Below are 19,829 nucleotides of genomic sequence, written 5' to 3' on the forward strand. Positions count from 1 at the left end.
ACAGGACTGCAGCTGTGGGGCCGGCAGGGCTAAGGGCTGGTGTGGAGTGAAGTCTGAGCCTCTAGGTGACCTGTGCAACTTTCTCTTTGGAATGGCCTCAATTTGCCTAATGCCTAAGGCGTTTAAGGAAGTGTGGAAATTCTTTTAGACTGGGAGCTTAGGGTCGGCCTGAGTTTCTGTGCCTGACCGTTGCCTGATTGCTCCGGGTGCTGCCTTAGGCTGTTAGTAATTGTTAGTCAAAGGTCACAGGTGTCATCACAAGGCCTGTAAGTTGCTGGAAAAGTTAGGAGGCTGTTTGGAAGCCTTTCCGCTCTTCAGTGACCTCCACACCTAGAGTGTGCTGGCTGAGCAATTGAGCAAAGAGCTGACTGGGTGCAGGATTGAAACCTTGGAAAGCTGTTCATTTGAGTTAAATGCAGGGCAGCAGCTGATGTGGGGTGCACACGCTAATCTCAGCACCCAGGAGGCTGAGGCAGGAGGTCTCTACACAGAGAGTCCCTCCTCAAAGTTGGGCTGTTTCTACTTACTGTTTTTTTGTTTGTTTGTTTGTTTGTTTGTTTGTTTTGACTCCACGTCCCCAGTCCCCAAGCACTTACTTAAATTGCCCTCACAAAATAAGTGGCCAGAGCTTATTTTTTAGTGAAAACTGATGCCTGGAATTCAGGCCCCTCTTGCTTGCTGACATAGATCAAGTTAGGGCAAAGCAGACAGCCTGTAACTGATAATCAAAGCCTGCACCATGGGCTAGAGAGATGGCTTAGTGGTTAAGAGCAGAATGCCTTCCCAGAAATACATAGTAAGCAAGCAAGCAAGGAAACAAACAAACAAATCTCGCATCAGTAATATTGCTTACAACACACAGGGTCTCTCATTCTCCCCGGTTGCTGTGACATTCACAGGGGCAGTAGGGAAGGGCCAGGGAGATACCACGCGTGCCTGTTCACACGCGACCTTCATTTGTTAAGAAGCAGGATGATGTCACTCAAACAGGATGGAGTGTGGTGCATTGTGACTGGCACCTGCCTCTGGGGGAGAGTTGTTAAGTCCCCCTTTGTAGCCAAGTGTGAACCTGGGACCGGGCCCTTTGTAGGCAGGTGTGAACACATGAAATCTAGGGAGTCAGAGGAGCCTGTTACCTCTCCATCTTTGGTCCCTCTATACTTTGGTTGGGTCATTTAGGTCAGTTTATTTTTTTATATTTGAAAAAAACAAGACAAAACATGAGTTTCTTCATTTTGAAACACTTGTCTAACACCATTTAGCCCTCTCAAGGAGAGTGTGTGCACGCGCACATGCATGTGTGCGCACACAGATGTATGTTCATGATTATAAAGAGGTATAGTCTGCCTTAACTCTTTCCCCTTAAAGTGTTTTTTGTTTGTTTTTTTGTTGTGTGTGTGTGTGTGTGTGTGGTTCTCTGTGTAGCCTGACTGTCCTCTGTATACCAGCCTGGCCTTGAGCTCACAGATCCACCTGCCTCTCTTTGCCTCCTGAGTGCTGGGATCAAAGGCGTGCACCGCCACCTCCCTGACCCCTTGAGTTTTTGAGCAAAGCAACATAAATACAATGGTGCTGACAAGTTTATTCATTTGTTAAGTCCTAGAAATCTTGCTTTTAACCGAGAAAATAGGGACTAAGGATGAAAATTTTGCTCTGAGAAAGTAAAGCTCCCTGCTTCTGGCAATCTGCTAGCTGTGCCAGGGAAGTGTCAAATCTATTAGAACCCTCCCAGTGAAGCCAGGGGCCTGTATGACTTGTTTGTTTAAGTCAGGCAGGAAAGGTCTTCCTTTGAACCTCAATAATTCCCGGAAGTGCAGTGAAGACGCTGGGTGGAAGAATGTGCTGAGCCCCGTGGCCTTTCCCAGCCCCACCTGCCCTGCTCCACCAGCCGCTGCCAGGGCTCAGGGCTGCCCATGCGTGGCAGCACCTACTGATGCTCTCGTGTACCGCGATGTTCAGTGCTGGGCCCATTCAGTCCTTGATCTGCCTTTTGTCAGTTTTGTCTGTTCAGTGTTCACTGTAGCTCGGTGCAGGTGTTGTTCTACACGGGATGAGCTGTCCCATGAGACTGCACTGTCTGTGGATCACCCACCCGTCCGCATTTGAAGTTCTGAACCAACTGGCGATGGATGTCCACTTACGCTTGCCTTTTCTTTTCCCAAATTTTTTTCTAGGAAATGACCCATTCGTGGCCACCTCCTCTGACAGCCATACACACACCCAGTACCGCCGAGCCCTCCAGATTTCCTTTCCCTACAAAGGTAATGAATTCCATCAATCACAACAGGCACAGTGTGCCCAGCATTGGGAGGTCGGGGTGTGGGACAGACACATTGTCCCCAGCACTGAGAGGTCGGGGTGTAGGACAGACACAGCATCCCCAGCACTGAGAGGTCGGGGTGTAGGACAGACACAGCATCCCCAGCACTGAGAGGTCGGGGTGTAGGACAGACACAGCATCCCCAGCACTGAGAGGTCGGGGTGTAGGACAGACACAGCATCCCCAGCACTGAGAGGTCGAGGTGTAGGACAGACACAGCATCCCCAGCAATGAGAGGTTGGGGTGTGGGACAGACCCAGCATCCCCAGATGTGGAGGTCGGGGTGTAGGACAGACCCAGCATCCCCAGATGTGGAGGTCGGGGTGTGGGACAGACCCAGCATCCCCAGATGTGGAAGTCGGGGTGTGGGACAGACCCAGCATCCCCAGATGTGGAAGTCGGGGTGTGGGACAGATCCAGCATCCCCAGATGTGGAGGTCGGGGTGTAGGACAGACCCGTGTCCACACGAGTGAGAAGTCCGAGACGCTGCTGTGAGAGTCTTGTTAACTGGAATCTTTGGAGACTGGGCTAAAGGTCACAATTTAGCCTTTACAGAACTCTAGTAGGCTAGTTCAGAACTCTAGAACTCTAGTTCTCCATCTCATGTTGGTAAGAAGGTCTTAGGATTGTACAAAGCTTTTTTAGATCTTACAGCATTCAGAACTTCTCAATCCAGTGTCTCACTTGAGAATTTTTCTTGTAGAGATGGAAAAACCGGGAGAGGGAAATGAACTGAGGTTGATTGGCTACTGCTAGTTTGGGTTTCCAGGCTCAGTTATCTGTGTGAATATACACGAGCAAGGCTCTCAGGTCTCCGAGTTCCTAAACTATCTGTGTGAATATACACGAGCAAAGCTCTCATGTCTCATAGTTCCTAAACTTCCTTTACACTGACACCAATCCTGGTTGCCATAACAAATGAAGGAGACACTGACCTATTTTTAAGCGGTGTCTTGACACAGCCATTATTTTCTTTCTTTTACTTTAAGAAATGTAATTTAATTTCAAGTATATTGCTATTTTGCTTGCATGTATGACTGTGCACCCCATGTTTGCAGTGTCCACAGAGGCCAGAAGAGGGCTATGTCTCCTGGCACTGGTGTTTTAGATTGTTGGTGTTTGGTCTCTGGAAGAGCAGGAAGTGCTCCTGACCCCTCAGCTATCTCTCTGTCATCAGCGTATACTTTTAAATAACCTTCAGGTGTATCCCAAACACTGCATTCTGTCTGGTCCCATAACATACATTCATATTTATAGGCAATCCTTCCAGGATACTGTTTTCAGAAGTTATACCTGCCAAAGCCCAAATTTACTGTTGTCATTCTTCCCAGTTTATGACTATACTGTTGTAAGCAGAAGGTCCATTAGTAATGGTTTTAAACTAAAGCCTTACACTATGCAGATACAGTTGCTTAACACCGAAGGAAAAGTGAATTCGTAGAAAGTGAGGAAAGCGATTGCATGCAGAAGTCAGATCTTTCCATCTTGTCTGTTTGGTGCTCTGAGTCTTCAGTGAAGTGTAGGAGGTGAATGCCGTCCACCATCACTTCATCTCTCCATATCTGAGTTTCATGAAGCTGTCGTTTGTGTAAACCTGAATGGTTTGCCCTGTATAGGCCCCACATGTCTAACGATGAACTTCATTTAACTTCTCTTTCTAGGATCCTCTGCACATCAGTTCTGCAGCCCAAAGCCAAAGTAAGTGAATATCTGGAGTTGAGTATTATGCTATAAAACAAAGCATGCTTTTTTTTTTTAAAGTAAATGTTAACAGATTTAATGATGAAACTTTTGTAACAAATGCCCACAAGAGAATAGGAAAGAAAGCAAGCGCAGGTCATTTCTTTTCTGTAGGTACCATTTGATGTAAGCGGTTTTCATGAAATTCTAAACAGATACAAGTTAGTATGGCATGACCCATAGTTCTGTTGTTGTTGCTTTGCTTTTTGAGCCAGGTTTCTCTGTGTAGCCCTGGCTGTCCTGGAGCTAGCTCTAGACCAGGCTGGCCTGGACTCAGAGATCTGCCTGTCTCTGCTGGATTAAAGGTGTGTGCCACTACATCTGCTGACATGTTACGTTGAGTGCAGCTCAGTGTTCCTCTGTCTGCATCTGAGGGATTCTTGGTCCCTTTCTCAAGGGCTGTAAATTCTGTACAGCCTTGGAAACTGTCGGGATCCAGCCTTCTTCAGCAGTAACCACTCGCAGTGAGGTGTCCCCCCGTCCTGATGTTTTATTTGCATGCCAAGCCTTCCCAGGGCCTCGGGGATATTTGTAATCATTCAGTTCGTCAGGACAAGTTAAGGGGAAGAGACAGTGACCCAAGTGACGATGCCAGGCAGTGAATGATGGCTAATGAATGAAGTATTAGTCTGCGATAGAAGACCTCCACAGCAGGGTCTGTGCTGTGTGCGTGAGGCTTCGGGGAGGGGAGTTTAATAAATGCCCACAGAGGTGTGTGCATTAAATCACCCCCTACTTCCTCTTTTCCTCCTTTTTTTTTCTTGCTTGAATTTCTAAGATTTGAAGCTAGGGAAGAGATGAGAAGAGCCAGAAGCCGAGTAGCGCCCTCTAGACGAGGTGTTGAATGGGTTGCAGTCTGAGATCATGCCTTTTCTGGTACTCTTTCTGTCAGACAACTTTGACTGGGCCAGAGCCTCAGCCTTTTCCTTTTTCCAAGCACACACATGAAACTTGACCCCCTTTGCTGTCTGATGCTGTTCTCTGTCAGAAAGATGGAATGCTGTCTTTTTTTTTTTATTTATTTATTAAGGATTTCTGCCTCCTCCCCGCAACCGCTTCCCATTTCCCTCACCCTCTCCCGATCAAGTCCCCCTCCCTCATCTGCTCGAAGAGCAATCAGGGTTCCCTGACCTGTGGGAAGTCCAAGGGCCGCCCACCTCTATCCAGGTCTCGTAAGGTGAGCATCCAAACTGCCTAGGCTCCACCAAAGCCAGTACGTGCAGTAGGATCAAAAACCCACTGCGATTGTTCTTGAGAGGACATTGAGCTTATAATTCATGTTCCTAGAGAAGCTAAATAACAACGCATGGAATGCCGTCTTATAAAGAAGTCAGAACCACTGGGCAATGATGGCGCACGCCTTTGATCCCAGCACTTGGGAGGCAGAGGTGGGCGGATCTCTGAGTTCGAGGTCAGCCTGGTCTGCAGAGTGAGTTCCAAGACAGTCAGGGCTGCACAGAGAAACCCTGTCACGAAAAACGAAAAGAGAAGTCAGAACCACACGGCCTCTCCACACCATGCCCTGATTATGTGGCCACAGTGTTGTGTAAGTTGCAAAATTAACGGACTAAGATGGGTGACTCTGTCTGGAGCCAACACTTGCGCAGCCAATCCGAGGCTACAGGACCCGTTCAGTGGTAGCCTTGAGAGCCGAGTGCCAGCCCAGCTAGGGATGGGGATTGTGTATGCCTCTTCCTTTCCTGCTCTCTCTGCCTGTCTGCTGTTGTTCTGCCCGTGGGCCATGGCTGTGTGGCTGCTCTTTCTAGCTGTAGAAGGACAACCCTTACCCTGTCCAGCCCACCGTTGAGCTGATGGAAGATGAAGCACCCCTTGCCCCATGCAGCTTTGGGCTGCCAGATTCTGGTTCTCCTGCTTCAATGGATGCTTACTTCAGGTCATCCCAAGGGCTCTCGCTTTCCCTCTCGGTATTTGGAGAATTTTATGCTAATGAGAATGTGGCCTGAAAGAGAGACCTACCTGATTGTTAGCCGGGGAAGGAGAGAGGTAGAGATAAAAGCGGCGTCCATTGAATAATGTATTGTACTAGCTAGTTTTAGGTTAACTCAATACAAGCTAGAGTCACTTTGGAAGAGGGAGCCTCCATTGTGAAGAGGCCCCTGCCAGGTTGGCCTGTGGGCAAGCCTGTGTGTGGTGCGTCTTCATGATTGCTAATTGACGTGGGAAGCCCCATTTCACTGTGGGCTGTCACCTGCGGGCTGGGGTCCTGAGTGTAAGAGCAAGCCATGAGGAGAGCAAGCCCAAGCAGCCGCCTTCCTCCATGGTCTCTGCTGCGGTTCTTACCTCCAGTGCCTGCTGTGAACTTCTACCCTGGTTTCCCTGGGTCATGGATACAACAGCTAAGATCAAACAAATCCTTTCCTGTCGAAGCTGCTTTTGGTCCTGATGTTTTATCTCAGCCACAGAAACACTAATGACGACAGACATTAGTCAAAGAATGCCACTATTTGTTTGTTTGCTTGCGTTTTTTTGTTTTTGTTTTGCTTTGTTTTTGATGACAGGGTTTCTCTATGTAGCCCTAGCTGTTCTGGAACTCACTCTATATACCATATATTCCAGACTGGCCTTGGAATTATTACCCCCCCCCCTCCTTTTTTTAAAACACTGGGTTTATGGGTGCTGGTACTTAGGTTTTGAAGTCTAGAGAGAAGTGCAGGACTTTCCCACAAGCTTGCTGCTGTTTATGTCTGAGCTCACACAACATGGTTCCTAAGGTTTTCCAGTTTACAGCCCTGGATGACCTCTTTAGGGAGTCCTTGAGAATGGCTCTCCTACAGAGCTCTAGCTGGCTAGGCCTGAGTTTAAAATATGAGGGCTGGTGCCACCATGAGGAGAGAGTGGGAACTGCAAGTACGCAAGGGTGGGAGAGTTTTTTCTGACTCCCCTGATGCTGCCTATCTGACACACGACCTTAGGGTTCACCAGGGTATGACTTAGGGACCAATCCTTCTGAGGCACCCCTGTGCTGTGAAACTTTCTGTCCTGGATCCAGAGTTCCGTGAACCTGGCTCTCTCTGACCCCTGCTCCTGCTGGTCACTGCACTCCACACCCATCCTCACCTGGGACAGACCTAGGCTTGACTCCTCCACTTCTCCACAGCAGCTCTCCTTCCTCCTGAAGGTCTTCTTGCAGCCACACTGGCAGAATCCCACGAATTCTACGTGATTCAGCCATCTCACACATGTAGAATTTACCATCTTTGGTCATTACTAATGAATCTGGTCATTAAATTGACATGATTGCCATGTGTACTTACGGCACACTGGGTATTTGTGGACCTGGTTCGTGTCCCTCGGGCAACTTATTTAAGCACATTTGAAGACTGAGCCAGATGTTTTTACACATTGGTTTCTACGAGGCAGTCTATACTAGGTGCTGAGTGAACACGTTAGGCTATGGGACATTGACTGCAGGAGGGAGAGGTGAAAACAGCATTGTCACAGAGCCCAGTCAACTGTCATCAAGAACAAAAACTGTCCGCCACCGTTCAAAAGTTACCAGCAGTTGGGGTGGCCCTCAAGCCCTGTCTTCACGGTAGCTCTGGCCTAGTAAGAATTGCTGCTAACATGTTGTTTCTGAACAAGCTTTCTCCATCACAGGGCCATAAATGCTGTCTTAGGGGACCGTGCCCATTGCAGCGGCCAGTACAGAGTTTGTACTGTGTCTGGGTAGAGGGAGGAAGCAGAGAAGAGGGAACCACCAGTTCATGGCTTTATAAATTTGTTTGTGCCGCTCTGACTGTGTCTTCTCCCCACAGAACAATATGACTCACCGTGCAAAACCCATCCCAGTTCCCAGCAAGGAACATCGTAAGTAAAAAAGGGAAAACCAACTTCATTTATTAAAATTTGATAATATGACATTGAAACTTCCTGTGTATGTCCATTATATAGATGCCCCCTCCCGTTTTCAGTTAATGGCGCCCATAAAATACGGCTGCATTGTCGAGGGAGGAAACGACCCATGCTTGCATCTGGATCAAGGTTTATGTACTACAGGAGAATGTGCCCAGGGGTTTTCTGGAAAGAAACGTTTTGAGCTATTATTTATGCATTGACTGTGGAACTCAGAAGGCTTTGGCTTTTAAAAATTCAGACTTAAGTAGTTTTAGCTTTGGGAATTGGATTTGGGGGATGTGTGGAATGAGGTTTTCTGCTATTTTCTGGCCTATTTAATAGCAGGAGCTTGTTCTGCCACCCAGATGTTCTTATCCAGGCCAGGCACATCTAAATGTATTCTGGGTTTTTGGAACACTTTAATCTCACGTTGTAGATGTTTAATTCAACGTTTTGACCCAATTTATTTTTTCAAAGTATCAAATTACTATTTCTTTACCCCGCCCCCCTCTCCCCCAGAAGTCATTGCTTGGAACCCAGTGAGGTGACCTGCTCAGGCTTCCCTCCCTCCCTCCGTGTCTCAGTTGCCACTGGCTTGTCAGGTGCTCTCAGTTCAGAGTCCAGAGTCATCGTCTTCATGCCTGGTGCCCGAGGAGGCCAGGAGAGGGCGTCAGATACCCTGGAACTGAAGCTGTAGATGGTTGTGAACCATGTGGGTGTTGGGAATTGAACTGTGGTCCTCAGGGAAAAACAGCCGAGCCATCTCTGCAGCCCGTTTCTTCTCTTTTTGTTCCGTGTTTTGGAGGATAGGCATTGCTAAGATCCGAATAGAGTGGAAGAGATTATTGCATGTCGCTGTGACTGAATGAGAAGACAAGGCTAAGTTATTGTAACCAAAGACCAGCTCCTTGGTGGAGTGATTTTTCATTTCAACATAGAAAAATGAACAGTAACGTAAGAGTTTTGATAGATAAAATGTCATTGTCTGAAGGATGGGGTCTTGGTCAGAACAGATTTTATTATGGTCTGGTGCATGAGGCGCTTCTGCTTCTGAGAGTCCTCGACCGCAAACAGACCCATGTCCCTCGTGTTTCCCCTTTCTGTTTTGTTTTTTCACTTTGGGGAATTTTGCTGGCAGTTTTGAATCACCGCCTTAGACTATGGCAAGAAAGGAGGAGGAGCCTGGGCCAAGGATCAGTGCTATGAGTGTCTCTGAGATGTCCTAGGCCATCAGACTCCGCTCTGTTTGTGATGGTTGGATGCTGGGCATTCAGCCCTGGTCACCAGAGAAGGGCCTGGCCATTGTCTTTGGGGCATCCAGGAGGGAAAACTGAAACTCAGGATTCACCCGGCGTTCCCTTCCGCAGGGGGCAGAATGGGCAGAGCAGTGGCACCGAGGGCAGGAAGTAACTCTTCCTGGTCTGTGGGTGAAGCATCAAAGCTGACTGGGTGCTGCACCCTAGAAGCTGCCTGGCAGTAGGCGGAAGTCACTTCCTCCCAGCCCATCACACTCAGCCTAGTGTCCTAGTAACTGCCTAGCAACCACGGAACTCAAGAGAAGCTCGAAAGTCCATTGCAAATGAACTTATAATCCTGTGACGGAATTTTCTAAATAGAAAGTGCTAATTGATATTTGAAACAAGTACTTGAGGCATTCTCAGAAGAGAATTAATTTATGCCACAATTTAGTCAAGCTAGTGACGAATTTGACCCCGTGACAGCATCCAGGCTCACTTGGGTGTTCGGGCTGCTGGGGTGGCAGGTGGAGTGTTGTAATAGTCTGCTGTCCCTTGCACATCAGAATTGATAATTACAGGGTTGTTCATACTGTGACTTTAAAAAATCAGTTTTCATCCTGCTAGATCTAGAAGCAGCTCGTTAAAAGAAGAGCGGACATAAAAACAGAGAATGAAAGCAAGGTGGTAACTCTCGCGTCTGCCCAGCTGAGAGTGCAGGTGCACCCTACTAGAACGTCTGCCCACACGGAGTGTGTGTTTGAACACTGCTCTGTGTGCGCCCGTCTTGAGCTTTAGTTACTCTCTTCAGGGACCCTTTCTCAGCAGAGCCCCGGCGGTATCCCGTAAGGTATCAGTCCTGTTGTCTGCCTCCACGTTCAGGGAGGGTTTGTGTACTCATTGGTGCCGGCTTTGCAGTCCACTTCCTTTCCAAGATGTGAAGCAGCTGCAGGACAGCACACCGAGTGTTTCCTCTTCCCGAGGTTATCGTGTCCTTTGTACGGTTCCTTTCTGGAGTCCAGGGCAGTTGGCAGGCCCGTGGGGTGCTGCTGTGCCCATACCTTCGCTCACTGTTACTGTGGTGCTGTGGCGTCCTGTCCCCCCCCCCCCCCAACTGAGAGTTTTTTTCCCTCACTTATTTATTTATTGGCTCTGAACTCAACCCCTACTTTGGATAAAGGAATAAAGGACAGAAGTCAGTCTCCCATTTGAAGCTTGACTTCCCTGGAAATTTATGTTCAGGAGAGGGAAACCTGGGATTCAGGAGGAGGAGGAGGCGGCGGCATTAGTGATAGCCAGGGAAAGGCAGACATTCTCGTAGATAAACTTGAGTATTCAGGTTATCTCAGTAGTGCTAGTTTTTTATTATGTTGGTCCAAACGGGAGTACTGTGTGCTGTGTGTGTGTGTATTCTAACCCCCAGAGTGGGACTTCTGTCGGCCGAAGGGCTCTAGGCCTTCCAGCCTTCCTGCCTTTCCTTGTTTCTTGTGTGTTGTTTTACTGTCGTACAGGAGATTGAATTGTGGGCCTTGTCCAAACGTCTGGACACTTACACCCAGTCCCCAAATGTGTCCTTTATAATGAGGTCTGACGACACAGTTTGTTTGTCCCGGTTAACTTAAATCAGATCGACGTGAGACAATAAATTTTCTCTTCCCATTTCATAAAAAGTTAGCACATACTGTTGGAGATGTTTTACCTGGATTCTCACTGGCAGCTCTAACTGAATGTGTTGTTGGTGGACAATTATCATCAAAAACAAACTGTGGAAACTATGTCAGGTGGGAGTTTATGTTACTGTTGTTGAGGTGTTGCCCCTCTGCTTCAGGACCACAGGTGCACACACCTGTGCTCTCGTTTGTAGGTTTGCAGGTCGACTTTTGCAGCTGCCATCACTGCTGAGCACTCTGCACCTGGCTCCTGGGACACTGGGTCAAGTGATTGAGAACCTAGGGTTATGGTGTTCACAGTGACTGTTAACTTGCATATAGAAGGGAGCATCTTACGTGTTCCAGGAGGAAACCAGAGCTTTACACTGAAGGGCAGTAAGGATCCTAGCATTTCTCCTCCTGCTGCCGCTTCCCCTCCATTTCTCCTCCCTTCTCCCTCCTCTCCTCCACTTCTCCTTCCTCTCCTTTATTCTCCTCCCTTCTCCCTCCTCTCCTCCACTTCTCCTTCCTCTCCTTTATTCTCCTCCCTTCTCCCTCCTCCCCTCCATTTCTCCTCCCTTCTCCCTCCTCTCCTCCACTTCTCCCTCCTCTCCTCCACTTCTCCTTCCTCTCCTTTATTCTCCTCCCTTCTCCCTCCTCCCCTCCATTTCTCCTCCCTTCTCCCTCCTCTCCTCCACTTCTCCTTCCTCTCCTTTATTCTCCTCCCTTCTCCCTCCTCTCCTCCACTTCTCCTTCCTCTCCTTTATTCTCCTCCCATCTCCCTCCTCTCTTCCACTTCTCCCTCCCCCCTCCATTTCTCTTTCCTTCTCTCCCTCCATTTCCCCTCCCTCATTTCTTTTCCTTCTTCCAGCATTTGTTATAATGGCTTAAGATCCTATTTTGTTGTTGTTGTTGTTTTTATGATATGTGCTACCCTCTTCTTGAGAATCTGCAACTTCCCACTCTTCCCATAAGGCGATTATTGCCCATATTTCTGGCCTATTTCAAAAAGGAACCAGAAGTCAGAGTTGGTGGTTCTGTAATCCTAGTACCCGGAAGGCTGAGGTGAGGAGCATTAGGGGGTTGATGATAGTTCGTTCTATATTGTGAGAACCTGTCTCCAAAAGGTAAAAGCAAATGCCAGTGGGTTCTGTGCCAGCCCAGGCTACATAGTGAGAACCTGTCTGAAAAACAAACAAGGGAACAGAAGTCAGAGTAAATTGTCAACTTGTGGAACTTCAGGTGTCTTGGAGTTCCGCCTCCACTGTCCCCAGGTCGTTTGGGAGCTGAGTAATGACACATATCCTCACATGTTCACTGGCTGTCACTTCTGTCCCTACCATTTTAACATAGCCACTGTCACCATCAGGACTTACCGGTTACAGATTGCTGCTCTTAGCTTGCTCTTTCTCAAGTAAAATGGTACTAAAAGCTAAGCCAGAAATTGAGTTTATTTAAATAGTTTGGGGTTCTTTGGTGTTGGCTATTTGCAGAGTAAGCCTTGGAGAAGCCCAGTTATAGGAAATGGACAAGAAAGCAAGGCTTGTCTCTGAGTCTTTGCACAGTAACATTGGGCTGACTCACGGAAGCATGCCTGCCAGAGCCTGCCCGCAGCCATGCATTCTGCTGGAGGACGGGAATGCAGAAGGCATCTGCACAGAGGCTCCAGGGGTGTCTGACCCTTTGACATCCCAGGTCACCTCACCTGTCCTATCAATGTGCCTACCGTAGGTTCTGGTCCAGAGATGCTTTTCTGCAGCATTTGGGCTCCTTCTGAGTAGCATGGGTGTGGGACATTTGGTGCTGAGTGCTTTACCTGGGAGCTTGGAGGCAGCATCGGATCAGTGCTGAAGGGTTAAATTACTCTATTTTCTGGGGGACCAGCACACTCACCCTAGTAGTTACTGATTTATGCTAAATTGAGGTCTTTTTTCATTTCCCATAGATCTCAGGTCCTCTGATTGTCATGTCAAATAGATTGGCCAGAGCGAAGGGAATCTCAGGCCATGGGATGGACCCTCTCTCATCTCAGGTCCGGGTTGTAGAGTGGCCATTTCTGCCTCTCAACCACCACACGGTCTGTGGGCATAACTCTGTGATACGGCTACCTCTTTATTCCTGCCTTTTCCTCTCCTCTCCCCATCTTCCCAGACTCTCACCTCTTGTCCGTCTTTTCCGGGGATTGAGCCCAGGGAAAGCCTCATGAACGCTAAGTAAGAGTTCTCTCACCAAACTACAGCAGTAGCCCTTGGGCCGGCACTCTAGGGTGCCGTGTTCTCGGTTCAGGAACATGAAGGTGGAAATGTCTTCGACTTTGCCTCAGAAGAATTCACAGTGGTCAAGGAGAGGGAGCCCATCCCTGGGGTTCGTGACTGATGAGGAGAGGGAGCCCATCCCTGGGGTTCATGACCGAAAAAGAGAGGGGGCACATCCTGAGGTTCATGATAAACAAGGAGAGGGGGCTCATTCCTGAGGTTCATGATGGATGAGGAGGGAGGACCATTCCTGGGGTTCATGATAGTCGAGGAGAGGGGCCCATCTTTGGGGTTCACGATAGACATGGAGAGGGGGAACCATTCCTGGGGTTCATGATGGTTGAGGAGAGGGGCTCATCCCTGGGGTTCATGATGGACAAGAGGAGGGGGGCCCATCCCTGGGGTTCATGATGGATAAGGAGGGGCCCATCCCTGGGGGCTGCTGCTCTCTTGACCTAGGTTTTAGGCACAGGAGCAGGACTGGCTCAGGGAGATCTCAGTTCTCATTTAGAGGTCCTTACCCAGGTGTGCTTTGTCTCACCCTACGTGTTCAGGGACCAGTTCCCTCACAGATAGCACACAAACCCAGTTGCTGATGAAACAACCAGGAGACAGAGCAGCTGACTCCTCTCTTGTGCCCAAGCTCCATTTTCTGCAACTGTAGAGATTCTCCTTCTGGAAAATCATAATGGCACTCATGAATTTCCCCTATTAAGCAAGGTTTTATTATGATTTTTAAGCAAACTGGGTGTTTATACACGTTTCTTATTAAAAGTTTGAAACGACTCCCCACTGCCTGCCTCCTGGCAGCATCCTGACGTGTGCTGAGTCACCCACATCTGTCCTAAACTGTGTTCCGGAAGGGTTGTGGTTCCTTACGGCTGGATCAGCAGACTCTGATGGTGTGCTTCTGTCTGCTGATTATCATATGAGCTACATTAGGTCTTTGTTTTTGTTTTTTTGAGAACTTTCATGTAGTCCAGATTGGCCTGGAATTTGAACTTGCTCTTCTCTGAAGTTGAGCTTCAATTTCTGCCTCCTGCCCCGACCTTCCCACCTAACGGCACATGCCTCCTCCTCCTCCTCCTCCTCCTCTTCATCTTCCCCTTCTCCTCTCCCTGCTCCTCCTCTTCTTCTTCAAAACATTTTTCTGTCTGCCCGCCTACTTACCCACTGTGCACAGAGTGGTGATAGTGTGGAGTCCGGACATGGGTCCCCTTTTCTACCACGTGGGACAGGGGGCGGGGTCCAACTCCAGTCAACCTGCTTGGCAAGCAGCTACCTCTCCCCTCTGAACCATTTCACTGATATTTTGTTTGTGTACACCTTTTGTAGTTGGCCTTGAACTCAGATCCTGCTTCTGCCTCCTGAGCACTGGGATTAAAGGTGTGCACCACCACCCCAGCTCTAGCCAGCTTTTTCAGTTCTTTATTAAATAAATTATACTCACAGATTTAGGCCATAGGAAACACTGAGAGTATATATTGCACTAATAGCTTACATAAGTGATTAAAATGATTACTTAAGGTCCGTGTTTATGCAGTCAGTCTTCTTTCCCCGAGACCTGGCCCACTTTTTGAGACTTGAATAGATTTTATACCAGCGGACATGTTGTCATCCTCTAGAACTTCTGGAAGGAGAACTCCCGTGGTGCCTGGTGTTTCTAGATGAGCTCGAACTCCCTGCGTGCACCTTTACTGACTTAAGGAGACTATATGCACAGAAGTTAGGTGTTATTCCGTAGCAAGGGGGAAACATAAATGAACTTTTTAATTCTCTGCTGTGGATGGGAGTGCGGTAGGGTTACAGGATCTTTTGTGGTACCGAAAATTAAGAAAGATTAGTTTCTAGTTTCGTACAAAAGAAACCCAGTAGCTAAGGGGCATGGTTTCTTCCTGTAGGTCTGTTGTTTGTGGTTAATCCTGACGACACATGGCCAACTTGGCCAGGATTCCCCCTCCCTGTTGTGTTATACCTTGTGAGTTTTTTCCTGCAAATATAATACCTTTTGCTGTGTCCCCTAGCCCAGCCAGCTTAGTGGCAAACCTGTTACATAACTTTATTTGTTATACCCTTCTGATGGCCAACTGCCAAGTCCCATGACTGAAGGACGTGTTTTCTAGCCGTGGTAAAATAAGAATTCAGTTTCTATTTGATAAACATTGAGTGAGATCTTCAACTTATAAGTACCTAAAATTTTTCTTTTCTCTCTTTCCTCCTCGTTCTCCTCCTCCTCTTTTTTTTGACAGGTATTCTTTGTGTAGCCCTACTACCTGTTCTGACACTGTAGACCAGATTGGCCTTGCTTGAACTCAGAGATGGGTCTGCCTCTGCCTCCCGAGTGCTTGGGTAGACGCGTGAGCCTGCACAGTGCACCCAGCCTCAGTTCTCCTTATAGAAATCGTACACAGACAGCTTTAGCGCATTCGCTGCTGAAACAGTTCCTTGGTGGAATTAGCAAGTCACATGCATGTGGTCATTCATGAAGTTCTGTCATTTCTCCCATTAGAAAATGTAGTGCGTTTTACCAGGGCTTCCTGAAGGAGCCATGCCTTCCTCCTTCCTGGTGCTGCAGTAGGAACTTAAGCCCAGGTTACTGAAGAGGTGTTTTGAGAGCTATCAAAGGATTTTTAATTTGTTTTCTGGGACACTAAAAATGCCAGATTCCCCCTCCCCCCCCAATTTTTCTCCCTCCTTTAAAAAAATGGTTTCGCCTATAAACTTGGAGAGAGCTGTGGAGAACAGTGAGTGATTGTTGCCTTCGATATTTGAGGTCCCCTGGAGAAAGTGTGCCTAGCAGTGTGCAGCAGAGAAGTGTCAGGGAATGAGCTGACTTTATTTTCCCTGCCAGAATCAGTAGCTGTAAGATTAAAGTATCTTACCAGCAACAGGGCCATTTATGTTACTAATTAAATTAACAGAACATTGATATGGGTTTGTATCCAAGTAGACAAAAGAGAATGATTTTTTTTTTTTTTTTTTTTTTTTTTTTTTGCCTGTGAAAAACAGTGCTCAGTATTAACAGTGCCCTCTGGACAAAAATGAAAAGAATCATTTGGTCGTCTTGGGGCTTTGTGTGCTTAACATTGTTTAAATACTTACATTCAACTGGGCAGTGGTGGCGCACGCCTTTAATTACTACACTTGGGAGGCAGAGGCAGGTGGATCTCTGTGAGTTTGAGACCAGCCTGGTCTACAGAGCTAGAGCCAGGATAGACTCCAAAGCTACAGAGAAATCCTATCTCAAAAAAAAATGAATAAAAAATAAATACTCTCCATTAGTTCAGCATCAGCATGTTATGATAATCATTTATTATTAATAACTTTCTTAGCGGCCACGGGAGAAAGCTGTTTGTGTGTGTGTCTTCATGTATCTTCTCTGTCTTTTCTGTTTGTGTGGATGCTCTCACTGAAGGAGTTGAGGGCACAGTCTCAGGGTGGATTAGACATGGCTGCCAGAAGTTCTGTAGTTTGGCTGATCTGCTTTCAGTGTTAAAATGGTATAGCTTGAGTTTTAGAAAATTGATCTGAATAAGCAAGCAAAGCAAGCCTCCAGTTTATCCCTGCCCTGTCCCTCTTCAGTGTCTTTAAGCACATGTACTATTTAAATGCCCCCCCAAGTTATTAGGGGTTCTCTCAATTTTCCTCTATCTGTTTTTCCCAGCATGCTTGAGGATGACCTGCAGCTCAGCGACAGTGAAGACAGCGATACGGAACAAGTGAGTGTTGAACTCAGAGACCAAGAACTCTTCTGAGTCCACCGAATGCACCCTGGCTGCTTGTCCTAACCAGTGTTTCTGTTCTTAATGTCCAGGCTGCAGAGAAACCTCCGTCCCCATCTGCACCTCCAAGGTACTGTGTGCACGGCCCTCCCTGCCGACCCCAGAACTGCTGCTCCCCTGCCACACACCTAAACCAAATGAGAGTAAAGGCGGACTCATTTCCTCTGTAGCCAAAACCCAAGTCAGCTGCTGAGAACTGGAGGGGGAGGTCATTAACCTTGGGAACGTGGAAGGCGTCAAGAGTTGGTAAAGTCTTTGCCTTCCAAGCACAAGCTCTTGACTCAGCCCCCGCCTGAGAGTCAGGTGTGGCTGCATGGTCCGGGTGCTGGGGTGTGGAAACAGAGTCCCTGGAGCTGCCGTCCCAGCGGCCTCATCTGTGAGTGTCTCAAAACTGGAAATTGATTGACAAAGAGAATTGTTCCCGGGGTTTCTCTTTTCTTCATCTGGCTGCTTTAAAATGTGACTCCCAGGACATTTAATGTGAGGGGAGCCTCATTAATTTCACCTTCAAATGAGCAGGCCCTGTTTAGAAAAGTAATGTTCTGTGTTTGGGAATTGGAAGCTATTTTTTTGAACTAGTTTTGTCGTATTTCCCCCCTGGTACTAAATAAGATGATGTAAGGTGAAAACGACCTGTCCCTCACAGAATTGCAGGGCGCCCAGCCACCTAGAGAGAAGGTCACCAGAAAGGACCTGGTGTCAGTAGCAGTGATGTAATAGTAAAGGAAGCATTCACCATACAGCTCACGGTTCGTAACCCGGCCCATTTATTTATATCCAATCTTGTTAACATCTCGAGTAGCTCATGTTGACTCAGAAAACATGACAAACTGGTCTATTTATTATAAAAGCCAAGGAAAAGGCAGCAGTGAACCCAGATGCCGGAAAGGCCGGAGCAGGAGCTCCCTCCCAGGGGTGCCTTCCGCTGTCACTGGTGCACCCCACTCCCCCCCTCCCGCTGACTCAGCACTGATGGAGTCCCTGTGACAAGCCCAGCCCGTGGATTTTTATTACACTATTTATTATTTAATAAGGGTTTGTTTTGAGAATATTGTCGGGAGGTTTCAAAACGTTAAAGATGTCTGCTTTAGCTACTGCCATTTAGGGCAGCTAAGACTGCATAGGGTTTGAAACTCTATGCCTAGCCCTGATCTGTATGTTTTCTCATGGACCTACAGTTAATGGCCAACTCGTACGACTTGGAGTTGTTCTTGCCCAGCTAGCCATAAAGAATGGCCCATTGTCTAACTCCACCAGGAAGTGCCTGGGCCGCTTCTGAGCTCACCCTGCCCAGGAACTCTCTGTGTTCAGCGGTGTCTGGTCCTGTGTAGAGAAAACAGGGCGGCTTACACATTAGCCTTTCCTTTACTTCTTTTGAGCTGTATGTAGTATGAGCCACATAGTGAATATTTTAGCCTCTGTGGGACATGTAACTCTGTTTGTAATTGCTTAACTGTGCTGTCACAGCACAAAAGCCAGCACAGATGGCCTCGGAGACCGCAGTAGATGGCGCGCTCTAATAAAACTTTATTTAGAAAACGTCTTCAGCTGTCCAGGTTCTGGTTTACCAGACTTGGCCCCTGTTGTATGCATAGGTATTGTTTCTATCATCCAGCAGATGATAGGCCGGCTTGATGCCACTCCTCTTAACACAGTTTGCGACCACCGGATGCTAAGCCAGCGTTGGTGCTTTTGCTTTCTAGGAGCAGGTGGATGGGCAGAGGCAAGGGGGAGCCTCTGATTGCACCTCTGCTTGCTTTGCAGCGCCCCACAGCCGCTTTCCGAACCAGTGGTGTCAGCACATTCCAGTAGTGCAGAGTCAGAGAGCAGCGCGTCTGACAGCTCCTCGGACTCCGAGACTGAGAGCAGCTCCAGTGACACCGAGGAGAACGAGCCCCTCGAAACCCCGGCTCCCGAGGTAGCACGGCCCCTTCAAAGGCAATCCAAGATGACAGCATGCTGGCTTTGGGGTGGGCGACCATTCCCAAGGTCCGGAACCTTGTGCTGCTTGGCTAGTGCTTGGCAGTGGACACACGGGCACGACAGCTTCCTCTGCAGCAGCTTAGTGCTGCTTCCCAAGAGTGGTTGCGCTCCGTCCTCTTTTAGAAAGGAAACTTGTCCTAAGTAGGCTACTGCATTAGTGTCAGTGGAAGGGTCTTTGAGGAATTCAAGAATCGGCGACTGAAAGAAAAGGAAAGAGATGTGAGCTAGGAGCAGGTCATCATTCTGTGTTTGAATCACTAAATGCCATGCAGTAAAACTGATGGCAGAGTGATTTGCCAGGAATCTGGTTCTTGCTCCTTCCTGTCCCAGGTAGCATAAGGACAACTGAGTGTGTTGATGCCCACTTTGGAAGTACTGTAACGATGGACAAACAGTAAGCCTGGAAGTCACGAGAACTATGTTTCCCTAGAGAATTCACACCATGTCCTGGTGGGTCACCCACTAGAACCCGTCTGTAATAGCTAACAAGGTTGCCTGCATGGCCTTAGAACCCAGGCAGCAGCATAAAAACTGAGCTCATGAAAAAGGAAGGCTTCTTTCTGTTTTATGAGATGAGACCAGCCCTTATGGAGAACACTGCTTCTGTATTTAAGATTAGAATGCCAAGACATGAGGCTTTTTTGATAAGACAACATTAGTTTTCTGTATGCATCTCCACAGATGTTAGGTCATCTAGAACAGCAGCTGAACTCGGCTGGAGAGCGGACTGTGAGCTCAGGGGCTGGATGAGGGCATCTGAGATTGAGGAAGTGAGTCCTATGCTGGTAGGCGGGGCTCTGCCTGGCATACAACAATGCCAAGAGCTGTCCTTGTTTTAGTTTTTTGAGGTTTTTACAGTGCATGGGCGTGGGTCAGTGTTAAATGCATTTGAAGTGCCTTTTAGAGTTTAAAGCAGCTCATGGGTCCCCCTGTTCCTCATGTGGCACTGACTATATGAAGTGATTCACATGGATTTTGGGAGGGAGGGGTGACAAACATGTTCTGTGCT

The 19,829-nt window shown here is 47.9% G+C and overlaps 1 protein-coding gene across 5 annotated transcripts in view; it reads left to right on the top strand.

Moving 5' to 3' along the window:
• The window catches only part of Aff1 (AF4/FMR2 family member 1), a 158,638-nt gene that overhangs the window by 113,247 nt on the left and 25,562 nt on the right, over window positions 1–19,829 (top strand). For all 5 annotated transcript variants that reach the window (XM_041641966.1, XM_041641967.1, XM_041641968.1 and 2 more), the window contains 6 exons: window positions 2,175–2,261; window positions 3,983–4,019; window positions 7,838–7,889; window positions 16,720–16,774; window positions 16,870–16,907; window positions 18,602–18,755. In XM_041641966.1, coding sequence (XP_041497900.1) covers window positions 2,175–2,261; window positions 3,983–4,019; window positions 7,838–7,889; window positions 16,720–16,774; window positions 16,870–16,907; window positions 18,602–18,755 — 423 coding nt within the window. The remainder of the gene's footprint in view (window positions 1–2,174; window positions 2,262–3,982; window positions 4,020–7,837; window positions 7,890–16,719; window positions 16,775–16,869; window positions 16,908–18,601; window positions 18,756–19,829) is intronic.

This window comes from Microtus oregoni, unplaced genomic scaffold (assembly GCF_018167655.1).
Source record: "Microtus oregoni isolate MIOR12 unplaced genomic scaffold, Mior012 000072F_ref0000427, whole genome shotgun sequence".
NCBI lineage: Eukaryota > Metazoa > Chordata > Mammalia > Rodentia > Cricetidae > Microtus > Microtus oregoni.